At 36.2% G+C, this 16132-nt stretch overlaps 2 protein-coding genes across 3 annotated transcripts in view; both read left to right on the top strand.

Moving 5' to 3' along the window:
* Positions 1–16132, top strand: part of LOC104888517 (gamma-secretase subunit APH1-like) — a 54011-nt gene that overhangs the window by 31935 nt on the left and 5944 nt on the right. The window contains exons 2-3 of one of the 2 annotated variants that reach the window (XM_057393548.1): positions 11780–11961; positions 15449–15604. In XM_057393548.1, the coding sequence (XP_057249531.1) occupies positions 11849–11961; positions 15449–15604 (269 nt within the window). In that variant the 5' untranslated portion in view covers positions 11780–11848. Of the gene's footprint in view, positions 1–11635; positions 11962–15448; positions 15605–16132 lie in introns of those variants that run through there. The other variant, XM_010673526.4, reaches the window with a different exon arrangement.
* LOC104888518 (N6-adenosine-methyltransferase non-catalytic subunit MTB) lies at positions 584–9263 on the top strand. Its single transcript, XM_010673527.4, has 7 exons — positions 584–860; positions 1175–3844; positions 4938–5021; positions 5459–5563; positions 5641–5749; positions 7035–7186; positions 8257–9263. The coding sequence occupies exons 2-7, from the start codon at positions 1184–1186 to the stop codon at positions 8677–8679; spliced, it is 3534 nt and encodes a 1177-aa protein (XP_010671829.2). The 5' UTR covers positions 584–860; positions 1175–1183; the 3' UTR covers positions 8680–9263.

Genomic DNA, 16132 nt, shown 5'->3' with positions numbered 1-16132 from the left:
ATGTCACACAAGTTCAATCATGCGACAATTTAGCCGACCTACTCACAAAGGCATTGCCAGCAAAGCAATTCCAAGAGCTTGTACACCTAACTGGTCTACGTCGCCTCCGAGATATATGTTAAATTGAGGGGGAGCCCTATATGTTCTGTACTCTTTTTCCTTCGTCCAAGTTTTTATCCTATAGGGTTTTTCTTGGCAAGGTTTTAACGAGGCAGAAAAGCATAAAGGCATATCAAACCCCAACTGTACTCTTTTTCCTTTATATTTGTTTTTATCCCGTTAGGGTTTTTCAAATGTAAAGTTTTTAATGAGGCAGTTGTCACCCCGTAATTCTTAAGATCCGTTCAAGGGGGAGTGTTGTAATATTCTATGTAAACAGTGAACGGATAAAACGGCGCCGCCCATGATTAGACACTACACTGCAGTTGTGCAGTGATATGATGTATCACCGGGTGAATTATTTACCCGGCACTATATGTACCGCACTTCGCGGGAGAAAATAAATAACACAACAACAAGAGCTTACTCCCCAATCTTGCTTAAAATCTCTCTATAATACAACACTTTGTTAGTTTACTCCACAGTTTTATTTTAGAGGGAAGAAATAGAGAAAAAAAAAATCAAAATCAGAGAGGCCCTCGTTTGTAACCCTAACTCTCCAAATTACAATTCGTAGAGTTTGCTGCAATTACAAGGGAAATTCATCTCTCTCTCTACACATTACAGATTACAGATTTGATTTTAGTTTTCTTCTCTATCTAAAAAGTTCGATTTCCAATTTTGTACTTCCAGCATCAATTCAAGTTAGTTTCAAAGGAAAGAAATTGAAGAATTTTTTCGACAATTTCAAAGAATTGAAGGTAAGGTTTGTTTAGCACTAATTTTAGTATATATTGTATGTTTTTAGATTGAAAATTTGCAGTTTAGCAATACGTTACATTACATATTTGAGTAAGAATCAATTTAATCTTATTCACTAATATGCGAGCAGCAATTAAAAAAGTTAAGATTTCATGGATAAGCTTAGTGTGATTAATGGCAATGATGAAAGAGGGGAAAGTGGGAAACTAACTTTACTTTAATCCTAGTAATACATTCGGCTTATTTAAGGAGAAGTTACAAATTATTTTATCTACTATAATTTTGCTTAATCAAGTGTTTAAATTACGCGTAGAATCTTGTGATGGATTCACCTGAGAGAAGTCGAAATCATGGAAAGAAGGAAATAGAGGATAGTGTGGATGGGAAGAGAGAGATGACTGGTGATGAAGACGAATTGGAGGGCAATGGAAGGAGGAGGCATAGGTTAAGCAAATCAAGAAGATCTAGTAATGGAGAAGAAGTCGACGGATGGGATGGTAGTGGAAGGAGGAAGAGCGGTGACAGAAATGAGAGTAGACGGACGTCAGCTGGATCAACTAGAGGGGATATAGATGAAGGTGAGTATGATGCGAAGAAGGATTCAGGCTCTAAGCCAGCAAGGAAGAAGCAGGAGGTCAGTGCTTTGGAAAAACTGAGCAACTGGTATCAGGATGGAGATTTAGAAAACAGGCTTGATGGGGGGGATAAGTCTGTAACGAGAAGCCATATTAGAAGTGATGATAATGAGAGGAACACGTTAAGGAAATCGACTTCTAAATTCTCTGACCATGAACCCTCTCATAGGAGTAGTAGAAGCAGGGATGAAAGAGCTCGTGATGTGGAGGATGACAAGGCTCTGGAAAAAGATTCTTATCATTCAGAAAGGAGGGAAACCAGTCGAGATAAGGGCCCTGCTTTTACAGAGGAGGTAAAGAACAGGAGAAGATGGGATGACTCCGATACTTCCACAAAAGCCGAGGATACTATTCTCACGGGAAAATCTGAGCCAAGAGGTGGTACAATGTCTGAATCCAAAAATGAAGCCGCTCGTGAAAGAAGCACATCTACCAGACTTGATGCTGGTGAAGGAAGAGAGAAAGTGTTGGAAATAACCAGCGACAAGGGTAAATCCTACAGCAGGGAGGAAAAGAGAATTGATTCAGATAGGTCCAAGAGCAGAAGATCAGATGCTGTAGAAGAGGATGGTAAAGCTAGTTCTGGAACTCGTGAAGATAAAATTGGCAAGGAGAAAACTGATAGGCATAAAGAACTGAAATCTTCTGCTCGTGAAGCTGTAGATAATCGGGATAGGTCAACTAATCTGGAAGAAGATGTCAGTCCCTGGATTAGGGACAAAAATGCAAGAGAAGTTGGGCATTCCCGACGGTCGGGAAGCCCTGAGAGGAGTGGGAGGCATCGCCATGAGTTGGAGAACTCGGAGATGGAATATGAAAGAGGTAGCAGTTTAAAGCGCAAAGATGTAGAGAAGGACGGTTTTAGAGATGATAGAGCAAAAACAAGGGAAAATAGTTGGAGCGATAGGAATAGAGAAAGGGAAGGCTCAAGGGAAAGTTGGAAAAGAAGGCAGCAGCTTGGTAATGAGAGGGATATGGAATTAGTTCATGATCGTGACTTTCCCAGACGTGGTCGTGATAGGATGGATAATGACAGGGGTCTAGGTCGAACTGGAAATAGAAAAGATGGGAGGAGTGAAGCTGTCAAGGCCTCATCAAATTTTGGAATTTCGACTGAAAACTATGATGTTATAGAGATACAACCGAAGCCTCTTGATTATGGAAGAGATGATCCTGGATCTGGTTTTACTAGGAGAACAGAAGCTGTTCCACTACATGATCCAAAGCCAAATAAACATGATGATTGGGGACGTACACAAGATGATTTGCATAGGGCTGATGTGAATGGAGCAACTGTCGATGACTCGAGTGTAAAGTATATAGATGAATCTGCTTCTTTACAAGATCAAAATGCATGGAGGGATGATGCTGATGGTAGGGGAGGGAGACAGAGGGGTCAGCAGGGTTCTTTGTCTTCCCGATCTGTTAGCCAAAGTTCCGCTGGTGGCTCACAGCCTCCTAACAATCAAGAGTCAAATAACTTTGGTAGGATAATTCAACAGGGTCCTAAAGGCAATAGGCCGGGTAGAGGAGGTAGAATTAGGCCGCCTGGAAGAGACAACCAGCAGGTCAATATACCAGTTCCCCTGATGGGGTCTCCTTTTGGACATCTTGGTATGCCACCACCTGGTCCAATGCAATCAATGAACCCTGGTTTATCTCCTGGTCCTGGTCCTGGTCCTCCTGTTCCCCCTGGCATTTTTGTTTCACCATTTTCTCCTCCGGTTGTTTGGCCTGGAGGCCGGGGCGTTGATATGAGCATGTTGCCTGTCTCCCCTGGTGTTTCCTCCCTTCCTCCTGGGCCTGGACAGCGATTTCCACCAAACATGGGGGCTCCTCCAAATCCAGGCTTGTTTTTCAATCAGCCAGGCCAAGGAAGAGGAGTGCCCTCAAGTGCATCTGGCCCAGGATTTAATGCCATTATGCCTGTTAATCGAGGAAATTTGAATGATAAAAGCTCTGGTGGTTGGGTTCCTCCCAAAAGTGGTGGGCCTCCTGGTAAGGCGCCATCTAGAGGAGAACAAAATGATTACTCTCAGAATTTTGTTGACACCGGATTGCGGCCCCAAAATTTCATACGAGAGCTGGAACTAACTAATGTTGAGGATTATCCGAAGCTTCGAGAGCTAATACAAAAGAAGGATGAGATTGTTGCGAAAGCAGCTACACCTCCTATGTATCATAAATGTGACCTTCGGGAGTTTGTGCTGTCGGCAGAGTTTTTCGGGACCAAGTTTGATGTTATTCTTGTTGACCCACCTTGGGAGGAATATGTTCATCGAGCACCTGGTGTGACTGACCACATGGAGTACTGGACATTTGAAGAGATAATGAATCTGAAAATTGAGGTAATCTTTCCTCAGCATATTGTTGTCGTATTTTCTCATTGGATAATAATTATAGATATGTTACAGTTTTAGTAAAAGACCCTTTATAGTTGTTGCACCATTGTAAAACTCTTTCCATCATTCAATCTAATTAGGGGCCACTTGTGAAGTAGTATTATAAATCATTCCTCCCTTTGTTCCAAAGTATTACTTTTATGCCCGTTTTGTAGAACGTAATAACTAGCAGCCATGATAATAAAATTTGGATCTTATTTATGAGGATATTTCCATGTAAATTGATTTAGTTATGCTTCTTCACCCCCAAAACTTCTTTGTTTATCATACATTATATTACCGTCCATCACTACTTTGGAAGCTCGCATTTGAGTGGCATTGAAAATTTATTTAAGGAAATCTCTTGTTTATGGTTTTATCACTTACGACATTGGCAAGATGTTTTTCTTCCAAGTTTACACTAATCTTCATTACTATTGCCACATTTTATTACCTCTTATCAAATAGGCATTTAAGGTCATGTACACATTGTAAGTTATTATTTTTGTTGCATTGAGACTTAAAACGAACAAGTTTCTCCGTTTTGTTTTTTGTTTTACTATTTCTGTTTTGCTAACACGCAACTTTGAAGATTAATATCTTAATTAAGTACAAGTAATAATTATAAACAGTTGATGCTTTTAAAAATAATATATATTGAGATTAATCTAACAAGATCCCACATGACTATGTTTATAAATTGTACAAGATGGTTGAAGTGGAGTATGTGAATAATGTGAAAATGGTAAACTCTAAAAAATGGAGGTATGTATATAATTTTGATATGTTAAACTTACATGTATTAGTGCATTGATTAATAAATGACAAACAACATGGAACAAGAAGATTTAAGTGAGCAAATAATAAGGAACTGATGGAATTCTATTTTGGGAAAAGTGACATATTAACTCATCACGTAATAGTATATGTGACCATTGTTTTGGATGGAGGTGTGTGTTGTATCTCTGTCCTGATCAGATTTGTTGACTGCCACTAGAACACTTTGAAGGCCTGTTTGTTTGTTGGCCCTGATTTTGAAATCTGTATCTATGGTATGCAGGCAATAGCAGACACACCGTCTTTTATATTTCTTTGGGTCGGTGACGGCGTTGGTCTTGAGCAAGGGCGACAATGTCTAAAGAAGGTAATAGTATATACTTCCCCCGTTCCATAATAAGTGAAACACTTACTATTTTAGAACGTTTCAAAATAATTGAAACATACCTTAAATGAAAAAAAGAAAGTGACAAAATAACAATAGTACCCATCACAAATTTGTGTGGTTTGCTTTTTCTCTCCTCCTTTTGATAATTTAAAGGGTATTTATGACTTTTTGGCTTTTGAAAGTGATGTTTATTAAATCTTGTGCCCAATTCCTATGTTTCACTTATTATGGAACAGAGGAAGTAGTATTTTTGGGATTATAGGGGAGGGGTGATTAGGCCGATTGCTTAAGTTTGAATTTTTGTTAATCCAAGTTGTTGCGTTCCTCTTCTTTCGCATGTCTGAATTATAAGTAATGAATATACCCAATCACTAATAATTGATTCTCTCATTTCCTTATTCCATTCTTATAACCAGTGGGGATTCAGGAGGTGTGAAGATATATGCTGGGTGAAGACAAACAAAAACACTGCGACTCCTGCTTTGCGACATGATTCTCATACATTATTTCAGCATTCTAAGGTTAGTCAAATCGCATTTAGATATCGTTGTAATGGAACTGTCTCGTCTCCTGAAACTGTGCTGTAAATTATATGAAGGAACACTGTCTAATGGGAATCAAGGGAACTGTTCGTCGCAGTACTGATGGACATATAATCCATGCCAATATAGATACTGATGTCATTATTGCGGAGGAACCTCCTTATGGTATGTGTTTTTATGGCATGCTTTATTTTTGTGATGTTTCTTTTTCCCTTTCCGAGTCCCTGGAATTTAGTTGGGAAATGTGCAGTATGTTGAGGCTAGTCCAGCATTGACGGATAATGCATATGTTAGTGAGCTGAAGGATTTGTTAGTTAATAGTAATAAGTAAGAATATGCCACATGCTTTTTATGGTATTGTTTAACTATAAGTTAAGTATGCAAATTATATACGCTTCCGTGCACACGCATGCGCACACTATATTTCTCAATTAGTTAATTTGACATGTGATCTAACCATTTATTCTTAAAAAGAAAATGCTTTTATTTATGATTCAAAATAAATTTACGCTTGACATCTTGTGCAAATGCACTTTAAATTGATTTTCCAACCAGATTCTATCAATAAGTAATATGCTTGGAACCGTGGTTCTCGCCACCATAAGAGGGTTCTCACTAGAACCCAACCCTATATATATATATCACTCTTATCGCACTCAAAAATTATACTTATATAACTCCATAATATTGTGTTGCTTTCTCATAGCACCATTTGAATGGGGAACATTTATTTGACACGTAAAATTACTCCCTCCACTTTTGATTATTGTGCGTTCCATAAAAATTACCCACTTTGCTTTGTTTCAGTATCTTCTTTTCACCTCCTTATAAATAGTATGCAAAACATGTGGATTCAAAAATATACTCTCCCCTTTTGCCTTAAATTTTGCGTCTACAAATGTGTGAGTAGTTATTTGTGGAACAGATAAATATTCTTTACTATTAAACTATTTAGGGTGCATTTGCTTCACTTAAAAAGAATAAGCTTCAGGTCTAAGAACTTCGTGTAAGTTCCAATAAATTCTGATGAGTAACAATATAAGCTCTAATAAGCTCCATAAGTTAGGGTAAGTTCGATTCTATAAAGTTGAGCAAAATCAAGGTGAAGAGAATGCACCCTTAAGCCTCCGATATATGAGGTCAACAAAGAAATAGTTACTAAATGTGAAATTAAGCTAATTTTCAAGTTAACAATACGTGAAATCTAATTTATAATGATAACAAACTAATGATTTTTCTTGCCTTGTAATAAGATTTTAAATAGTTGCAACTTGCAAGGCTTGCTGGATTTTGTAGGATTTTGGACTTGCTTTTGTCCACAAGAGGATATGTTTGTTTATGTGTGTTGGCATTTGCATCATAGCTGCTTGGTTAAGAGTCGCTTCCATCTTTCTTGTGATTTAGTCTTACAATAAGATTAACAGGGATCTGGTCACCAATTTCTGTGTAGGTTCCACGGCCAAGCCTGATGAAATGTACCGGATCATCGAGCATTTTGCTCTTGGTCGTAGGAGGATCGAGCTTTTTGGCGAAGACCACAACATCCGGTCAGGATGGCTGACGGTTGGAAAAGAACTATCCTCATCAAACTTCAATGTTGAGGTAAAGGGCTTGAACTTTGAAGTAGAATTTCATCTTGGATATAACCCCCCCCCCCCAAAAAAAAAAAGAAAAAAGAGAGTTGTGAGAGGATATCCGTGCTCTCCCAATCTCTGCAATGGTATTGCGTTGCCAGCTCATTTATACGAAATGAAAGCGCTTCATTTGATGCTTGACTAATAGGTTTATCAAATTCCACTTAAAGACCTATTGATTTCCAGGATCTTGTTGGGCATCATCTACCTGTTTTGGAACATTTAAAAGACTTGAAAGAATGGTGGCCATTCAGTTGTTTTGCATCCTATGTAAATTTGGACCTTCATTATATCATGGAAATTAGGAAGACAAGGGCCAATAATTCAAATTCCCTCCTTAGAGATAAGATGTTTGTTAGATCAGGAATTCGTGCTGGTTGATTCGTTTTATGTTTCTATCGTTCTTTTCTACTTTCTGATTAACATGGTCGCAAATATGCATAAACGAAGCACATTGGTAAAATTGAATCCGAAAGTTGTGTGTTGATTATAAACGCATCAAGTGTCAAGTGAAGTGTTTGTTTGTAAGTTTTTTTTTTTTCAGTTCTGGCTGACTGGCTATGGAGTATTTTTGTTATATTTTGATTTTTTCTTCGGTTAATGAGGCGTGATTGTGTGAAAATGCCTGAAAAGTTTCAACTTATTACGTTTAATTTCAGATAATTGTTGGAAATTGCATAGTTCAGGCGTGAGGTAATTTTGATTTGTCGGCAGCTTTTTAGGTCCTGACTCCTAACTACTAAACTGCATATGCTTTTGTATTAAAGGGCTCTAAGCTATATGAGTTATTAGGTTTTCAAACTCATTTGCTTTGCATATCTTGGCTCTCAAATTTCGATAGGGTTCCCTTTTTTCACAATTTAATTCTTTTTTTTTTTTTGGTGGGGGTTGTGGTTGGGGGGGGGGGGGGAACTGAGGAGTTCTTTGACCAGATCCTAGTTCTATAGGTGTGTAGGTATTGAAAATTTATCTACTTAGGTATATATATCATCTTTGATCATGCAAAACATTGAGCTGAGATATGGGCTCTTTTTGCAGGCATATATGAAGACCTTTTCTGACAAGGAAGGGAAGGTTTGGTTGGGTGGGGGAGGTCGGAATCCACCACCAGACGCACCTCATCTTGTCCAGACAACACCTGAAATAGAGGCCCTACGGCCCAAATCACCTATGAAGAATCAGCAACAAATGCAGCAACAGCAGTCAAATTCCATTTCTCTTACAACAGCAAATTCCAGCAACAGAAGAGCCGCAGGAAATTCTCCTCAAAACCCACCGGGTTTTAGCCTAAATCAGGAAGCTTCTAGTTCTAATCATCCGGCGCCCTGGGCTCCGCAGATGGAGGGCTTCAAAGGTCCGAACGAGAATGTTTTCGACATGTATGGTTATAACATGCACCCGATGCCGGCAAACGGGGAGTTTCTTGATTTCGAAGCTCAAAGGATGATGAATATGATGTAACGAGATCCCGATTGACCTTTAAAGAGTTGTCGACAGCAAGTTCTTATTCTTTTTCATCACGATCAAGGAGGTGAAAACAATTGCTCACTTGTTTGAAAACAACGTTACGAAGCAGTCATTATCCGTGAGTTGACAATTTCTCGAAGGGAGTGGGTTTTGCATTTTTTAAGTGATCATTTGGTGAACTTGGATTCTGAGACAGTTACATGCATGATTTCATGTCAAGAGTGAGAAAGCATGGTTGAATCGAGCAAAGGAAAATAATTCTGCAGGAGAGCATTTGGAGAGGCTTTTATAAAGGTGGGTTCATTCGGAGTACCTATATATTTTGGCTGCATGCTCTTCTGTGGGCTCGTTCGTTATCGATGCTGCTAGCTGAACCATGAATGGAGATGGCACAACTCTCATGAGTATCAGAACAAAGAGCTATTAGCTGTAATCTCTTAAAGTGCAAATCAAGTTTCTCAAGTTAATTTGTATGTGAATTCCTCCAGTAACTAATTTATAGATGAGCAATTGTAACAAAAATGCAATTTTGGCCCGGCGTTGTTATTGTAATATATTGATGCACTTTCGCCTTGGAACTTGGAAGTTTGCTCTCCTGATGTTTTCTTTCCTTTGGTCACCACTTATTTTGGCTATTGTGATGGTTCCACCACCACACGAATGACACTGGTTTATTCTGTTTGGTAGACACGTTAATTCATTTGATAATTACTACCTCCGTTTCAATTTAATCTACACACTTACACTTTTCACGCATGCCAATGCAAAACTTTAAGGACATGTATCTTTAGTTTTGTATTTGTAAAAATTATAAAAAATACATATTAATAAAATACATGTTATGATGAATTTAACAAGATCCCACATGACTATATATTCATTCGCGTATAAATCACAAATGATGGTCAAAGTGAAATTTGTAAATAGTGTAAAATGTCAAAGTGTGTAGATTAAATTGAAACGGAGGTAGTAGTATTTTGCCTGGGTGATGCTCTAGATTAGAGAAAATTATCAAATATATTTATAAATTTTATAATTGATTCTATCAACTTTTCGTAATATTTTGTCTAGTGTGAAATTTGAAAATTGTCGTTATGACATGATAAGTCATTGTTCGAAAAAATACTTCTATTTGAGAGATAAATATAACAATTTCAATGAAATTTGAGTAATTGATCATTATTATTTAATAAAAGGGTTAGAGATCAAACAACTTTTCTATATATTTTTATAATTACATATAATTATAAGACTTATTATGTTTTACTTCGAAATATTAAGCATTGAAGTTGTAATGGATTAGTGGTTAAAGATGTTAGGTTACTTATGATATATATGTTACAATATCCCACCCCCACCCTCGCCTGTTTTAGAAAGATGGACATTGTAACACATATCATAAGTAACCTAATAAAAAAGTCACAAACAGGTTAAAACTCAATAGAAAAAAATAGACATACAAGCCTAACTCAATTAGGGATAATCAAAAAGTGACTTAAAATGGAAAGATCGCACAAAAGTTGACTTATTTAAAATAATTTTTCCTTTGTAAAAAAGTTGTTTCTTCATTTATATTAGAAACTAAATGATGCTCTAGTTGATCTTAACTAATTATAGAACAACACTAACTAATGTATTTGATATGTTAACTAAAAAACTAATGTAAGTCTAAATAAAGATTATCAGCTCTAAACTATTGTGTTAAAATACTTAACTAAAACGCCAAAAATATTAACTATTTCGTCAAAATATTATCATAAGAATTTGTAAGAAGTGGTACGTTTTTTAAAAACATATATCTCTTGGGCTGGGAGGTCTCACGTTAAGATTAATATGAGACCGTCTTTTTAAAGAATTTGTGTTAAGTGAATTAGTATGATGCATGTGAGTTTTTTTTCTTCTAAATTTAATTTATATTGTGCAGTCAACAATCGTAGTGCAATCCATTTCAAATTCAGTCAACAATCGTAGTGCAATCCATTTCAAATTCACGACCATCAATATCATATTTGGTCAATACAACACAACTGATAACAGAGTTAGAATTGAAAGATCGTACTCTTTAGATGCTTACAATTGATAGAGTTGATTATGATAGCGATTGTACTGCATATGTTGATCTAATAGTGTTAAGACCCGATCGTAGGATAACAAAATACTCTTATTATTCGTCCCTAAATCAAAATATTGTTGAATTGTATTGCATTAATTGAATTGGTATAAGCATGGTGGATCGATCAAATACATTAGTTTTTTAATTATTTTATTTGCATCTTTTATCTGATTTAGATTACTTTAGTATTAGTTATTATTCATTCAACCATCTTTTCTGAAATAGTTAATTAATTAAACATTAATATGTAGAAATTCTCTCCATATAGATATAAATGTATTGCTAAGTCTCTGCTAACATACACTGTGCACTTGGGATAGTGTTTTAAAACCCATTACTCTGACTAGCTCGGCTCTACTCTTTAAGATCTCGAGCCGAGTCCGAATCTGAGTCGAATCACAACGAGTCCAGTTTTGACCGAGCCGATCCCGAATTATTCGCGAACATACTAATTCTCACCCCTAGTTTTACTAACAAAGTTTTTTCCCTCTTCTCTTCTTCATCTCTTTGTCTCTCCAACTCATTCATGGTTAATACTTGACACACTCTCCTCTCGACACGCTTGTCAACACATAACTTTAACTATAAATATCTCTAATTCACTAAAATGTAAAAATAATAACAAGTTGATATTTGTAAAAGTATATATATCAAACGAATCTAACAAGATCCTATCTGACTATATTTTTGAGTAGGTATAAATCACAAAATGTAATTTATTTATCTATTCTAAAAGAGAGTTAGTACTTCGGTCTCGTATCATTATAAATTTTGTATAAAAACTATTAATATTTTGTAAAAAGTGACTAAGTTCTAAAAAATTTCCTAAATTTGAACAATTTCTCCTTACATAAAAATCGATTTAAAAAATCGACAATTTTGATGATCTAACCAAAAACAAGAATAGGATGAAAATTTTCTAGAGGAAGTCCAAACTCCAAAATAAGGAAATTGATGAGGAAGATAGTTAAGAAATCCTTAAACCTCTTTTTAATTGAGTCTTTCATCTGAGATACAGGGGGAGAGAGAGAGAGGAAGAAGAAGAATAAGATGACTGTAGCAGCCGGAGTTGGGTATGCATTAATTGCATTAGGTCCTTCATTATCTCTCTTCATCTCTGTCATCGCCAAAAAACCCTTCTTGATTCTCACAGTTCTTTCCAGGTTATGATTTTCCCTTATTTAATTCTCAACATTTTTGGTCACTTTTGGGAACTTTCTTTTACATTACATTTCAGTTATTATGTAATTATATTGAACCAATATTCCAAGTTCTAACTGGGTAGTTTTAAATTTCAATGTATATTGCAAAATTTTAAGTACCCATGTTTTTGTTTGTGATTGTTTTCTCAGTTGTATGATTAGATTGGGATTTTGCAATTAAAAGAGGTTTTCTTGCTGGTGTAAGAATGAATTTTATGGCTAACACTTTACAGCCTTGATTATGTTCATATGTATGTGAAGTATAATGGAGGGAAGTATTTGACTGGACCTTATATTGCAGTTTTATTGTTGAAGTGTTGATTATTAGACTTTGAATATGGTTTGAAATACTTCATAGTCCCTCTGTACAAAATAATGTCACATTGTCTTGTTGCTGGCTGCATAGTTTGGGACTGAACATAATGTGAATACATATCCATTTAACGTAGTTGTTAATAGAAAAGAAAAAAAATGGATTCTGTGCCTCAATCTAGGTGAGGGTTTTTGGGGGTATTTTTTTAATCATAATCTACTACTGATTAGGTATGTTACTCGAACTCGGGTGCTCCTGCTAAATGTTGGTAATTGTCCAAGTGTCTGACCATGGCAATTTCATGAAAAGTGGTTCTTAACCCAAAATGAAGTGTTTTAGGTGTCTATACTCTATAATATGTTGGAATATTACGGTCTTGATATGAGGGCGGTAATTCGAAGCGTCTGAGTAGCATAGTTGTTTGAGGAAAGTGGTGATTTTCTATGAACACCCCAAAACAAATTATCTAACCATAATTTTTTACTAAGCGAGTATTTTTTTTCATCTATTATCATGGCATTTGCTGGATGATAACTCAAGAGATTCTGAAGATTCTTTTTTCGTGGCACGCAATGGTGTGGTTTTTCATTTCTGTATTGTTTTATAATAAAATGGCGATAATCGATGTGTGTTTGGGATTGAACATAGAAGTATGATGCTTTCAGTTTCTTAATTCAGCCCTATGTTAAGGAGAGAAGATAAATTAGTTTTCCTAACTAGCAATTGTTTAAGATGTCAAGTGGTGAGAACAGTCTTATAGAAAGATGGCTTGTTTTTCGTAATATGGTGTTATTGTAATGTTTGTGTGAAGAAACTTTACTATTTAAAATAGTCTCTTTTTGAGGCTTCATTATCTACCTCTTGTGTCCAGAGAATTCCGTCTGGGTTGATCTGAGAGCCGTCCATCTGCTTAAGTATTTTGGTTTGCTTATGGTCAGACTAATAACTAGGACCGAGATCTTGGAGCTCTTTTTCCTGTAGGCATTACTATCTTTAGCTTAGTGGGAAACCAGAGAGTTGGAGACAGAATGAGACAGCCTATTAAGCATTTTTATAGGGGGGACAAGAAGAAACTCAATACTGATGTGGAAGATATCTACAGAAAGAGCACCATGCACAGTCTGCCCTAGGTATAGCTAAGTAGCTGCTTGCCTGCTTCAGATTCGATTCTCAATAACATGAAGATTTATCGTGGAGATAATCACCCTTATTGCTGACTGTACCATTATACCAAAGTTTAGAAGTGACTCCTGTCTAAGGTGGGATGTGATTGTTGGGGGGGGGGATCAGATATATGCAGTTGCGAAGAGGCTCTTTGGCTTTGATTGCAATGATGATGTTTCTGTTACACCCTGCAATCGAATAATCTACTACATCAAAATCGAAAAGGAGTTCAGGACAATTTAGTGAGACATTTAAATTAGTCCATTGTAATCCTTGTCTTTTGAATTTTGACTACTTAGATTTTGCCTTGCTGTATAGTGAGGAGAAGAATTTCCTACTATTTACACCTCCCTCAAATTCTTTTGTCTTTTTCAGTTTTTTGATTGATCTTGAGATGTTTGCTGTCCATGAATACTAGAATTCCAACTTTATGTTCTCAAGGTGCAATCCAAACTAACTAAATGTTGCCAGACTCAGCAAATTGACCACACAAAGTCCCCCCCCCCCCCCCCCCCGACCAGAATCAGCACATATTTGGATTGTTTTAAAATTGTCACATTTTCGCTAATAGGAAAAACACATTATTATTATTAGATTTCCAAGAATTCCTCTCCTTAAATGGAGTGGTTGAGAGAGGATGAGAATGTAACAACTATTATGAAATTTATTTTATTAAAATCATGGTGGATCTTTAATTATAAGGGGTTGACACAACGTTAAAATTGATCTTGGAGGAGATTTTTCTGATCATAATTTAATTTTTACTGCCTCTATCTCAGAATATAATATCCATATGCTTTAGGCACAAAGATATCGGAAGGAGTATAAGGTATGCTGTTAGAATATATTATATTGAGGAAAGGGAAACATTAGTTCTGTTTGAAGATAGTGGGTAAGAGAAAAGAGGGAAAAAGTAGTGTGATGGGATATAGTGGGTAATATGTATTATAGTTGAGATGTCCAAATCTAATGAAGGAATTGGGTAAAGTATTTTGAGACATCCAAAGATGATAAAATAGGTATGTAATTTGAGAAGGAGAGAGTATGCAGGAACTGGAAGTGTCAGTTTCTGCTTAGGTTTAGCTTGGCACCTTTCTACTCTAGGTGGAACTTGTACTTGTTTCTTAGAAATAAAAACCAGAAGCATATTTTTGCAAGTTATGGTGAAACTTGGATTTGTGATTAATGCTTGATTACAGGTCTCAACTCTCAATTTTATGCACGAGATTATGGTATATATAGAGGATGAAATAGCTTTTCAATAAATAATATCAATAGATCTTATCATTTGCAATAGCTTGCTGCTAATTAGAGACGGCAGTTCTAGACTGGTTGTTTTCATTTTACTGCAGTCTGCAGCTGAGAAGATATAGCCAAACTAATCGACTTGGTTTGGTACTAATGTTACTTCAAGTCTAGGACACTCATTTGTTTTTTCTTCAAATCTGAAGTTCTTCTTTGTCCTTCTAATGTAACATCTGCTGGTACTGTATCAGAACATGATTGAGTGGAACTGTGGAAGCATAGCATTCCCATTTTCTATCCTCTTCTTTCCCGTAGTAAATATTCCTTCGTCCATGTTTTAGGTCTCATTTTTCTTCTTCTGCTTGAGTTCTCTTTGTTTGTTTCGGTGTTGGGGGAAGTTACACTTGTCTTCCATCTCTGCTGAAATCACAAAATATATACCCAATGGTTTGGGTTTTTGAAAAGCTATCTTTTATGTATTGTGATTTGTGAGTGCTTCTATGTACACTGGTGATTATGGAGTGTGTTTTATCAAATATTTCTACTTGTTATACAATTAATGGTTAGCACTAGTAGTTTTAGATGTTAATATTTATGATCTGATCATTCGCAAACAATCTAAGGTAGAGAAGACAGTACACTAATTACTTAATTGCTTTGAATTTTATGTATAGACTTATGAGGTGTGCACTATTGTCTCACACTTGCCTTCTCTATGAATTGCAGTACATTACTATGGCTGGTGAGTTTGATTATACTTTCAGGACTTTGGAGGGGTTTCCTTCCTTTCAAATCAACAGCATGGTGGCCATATGCAATTCTTGTCTTTACATCTGTTTGTTTTCAGGAAGGGCTCCGGATTCTTCTATGGAAAGCTTACAAGTATGTAACTCCATCGCCTGTAGTTTTAGAATTCCCTGCGCATGGCTACTCTGTGTGTAGCTTTTATTATGTTCTAGTTTTGCTCTTGATGATACTTGTACATGATTAGGCATAATTTCTTAATGTTATATGTGTTATGCAAGGCTAGATTTCTAATAGTATTAATGTTTGAATGTAAAATGATCCTTTGAAAGCTATGAGCCTTTGGCTGATATCTTTTTCTTCGTTCTATCTTCCAATTTTTCATCCAACAAATGCGTACATAGGAAAAGACACGTCACAGAAGTTTTTGTGCTAAGAGAGAATTGAAGGATAATATTGTGCTAATGTTTTGCGTTATGTGCTTTGAAACAAGGGTAAAAAGAGCGATTGATTTAGTGTGTTAGTTTCCTTCGGAGGCAACCATGACTAGACTTTCCAAGTCAAATTTGTAGGTTTTCTTAGTTGATACTTGATAGCTCGTCATATGCAATCTGATAAATTTGGTCTGATTTACTGAAAGAGCAGGTTTTATATAATTATTTATAG

This window comes from Beta vulgaris, chromosome 3 (assembly GCF_026745355.1).
Source record: "Beta vulgaris subsp. vulgaris cultivar EL10 chromosome 3, EL10.2, whole genome shotgun sequence".
Classification (NCBI taxonomy): domain Eukaryota; kingdom Viridiplantae; phylum Streptophyta; class Magnoliopsida; order Caryophyllales; family Amaranthaceae; genus Beta; species Beta vulgaris.
Note: the sequence above shows the minus strand (reverse complement) of the source record. Positions and strands in the feature narration are given on the sequence as shown.

Coding starts and splice junctions, on each gene's coding strand:
- LOC104888518 (XM_010673527.4), top strand. CDS start 1,184: ATGGATTCACCTGAGAGAAGTCGAAATCATGGAAAGAAGGAAATAGAG. Junction 5,750..7,034: donor TGCGGAGGAACCTCCTTATG/GTATGTGTTTTT, acceptor ATTTCTGTGTAG/GTTCCACGGCCAAGCCTGAT. Junction 7,187..8,256: donor CATCAAACTTCAATGTTGAG/GTAAAGGGCTTG, acceptor CTCTTTTTGCAG/GCATATATGAAGACCTTTTC.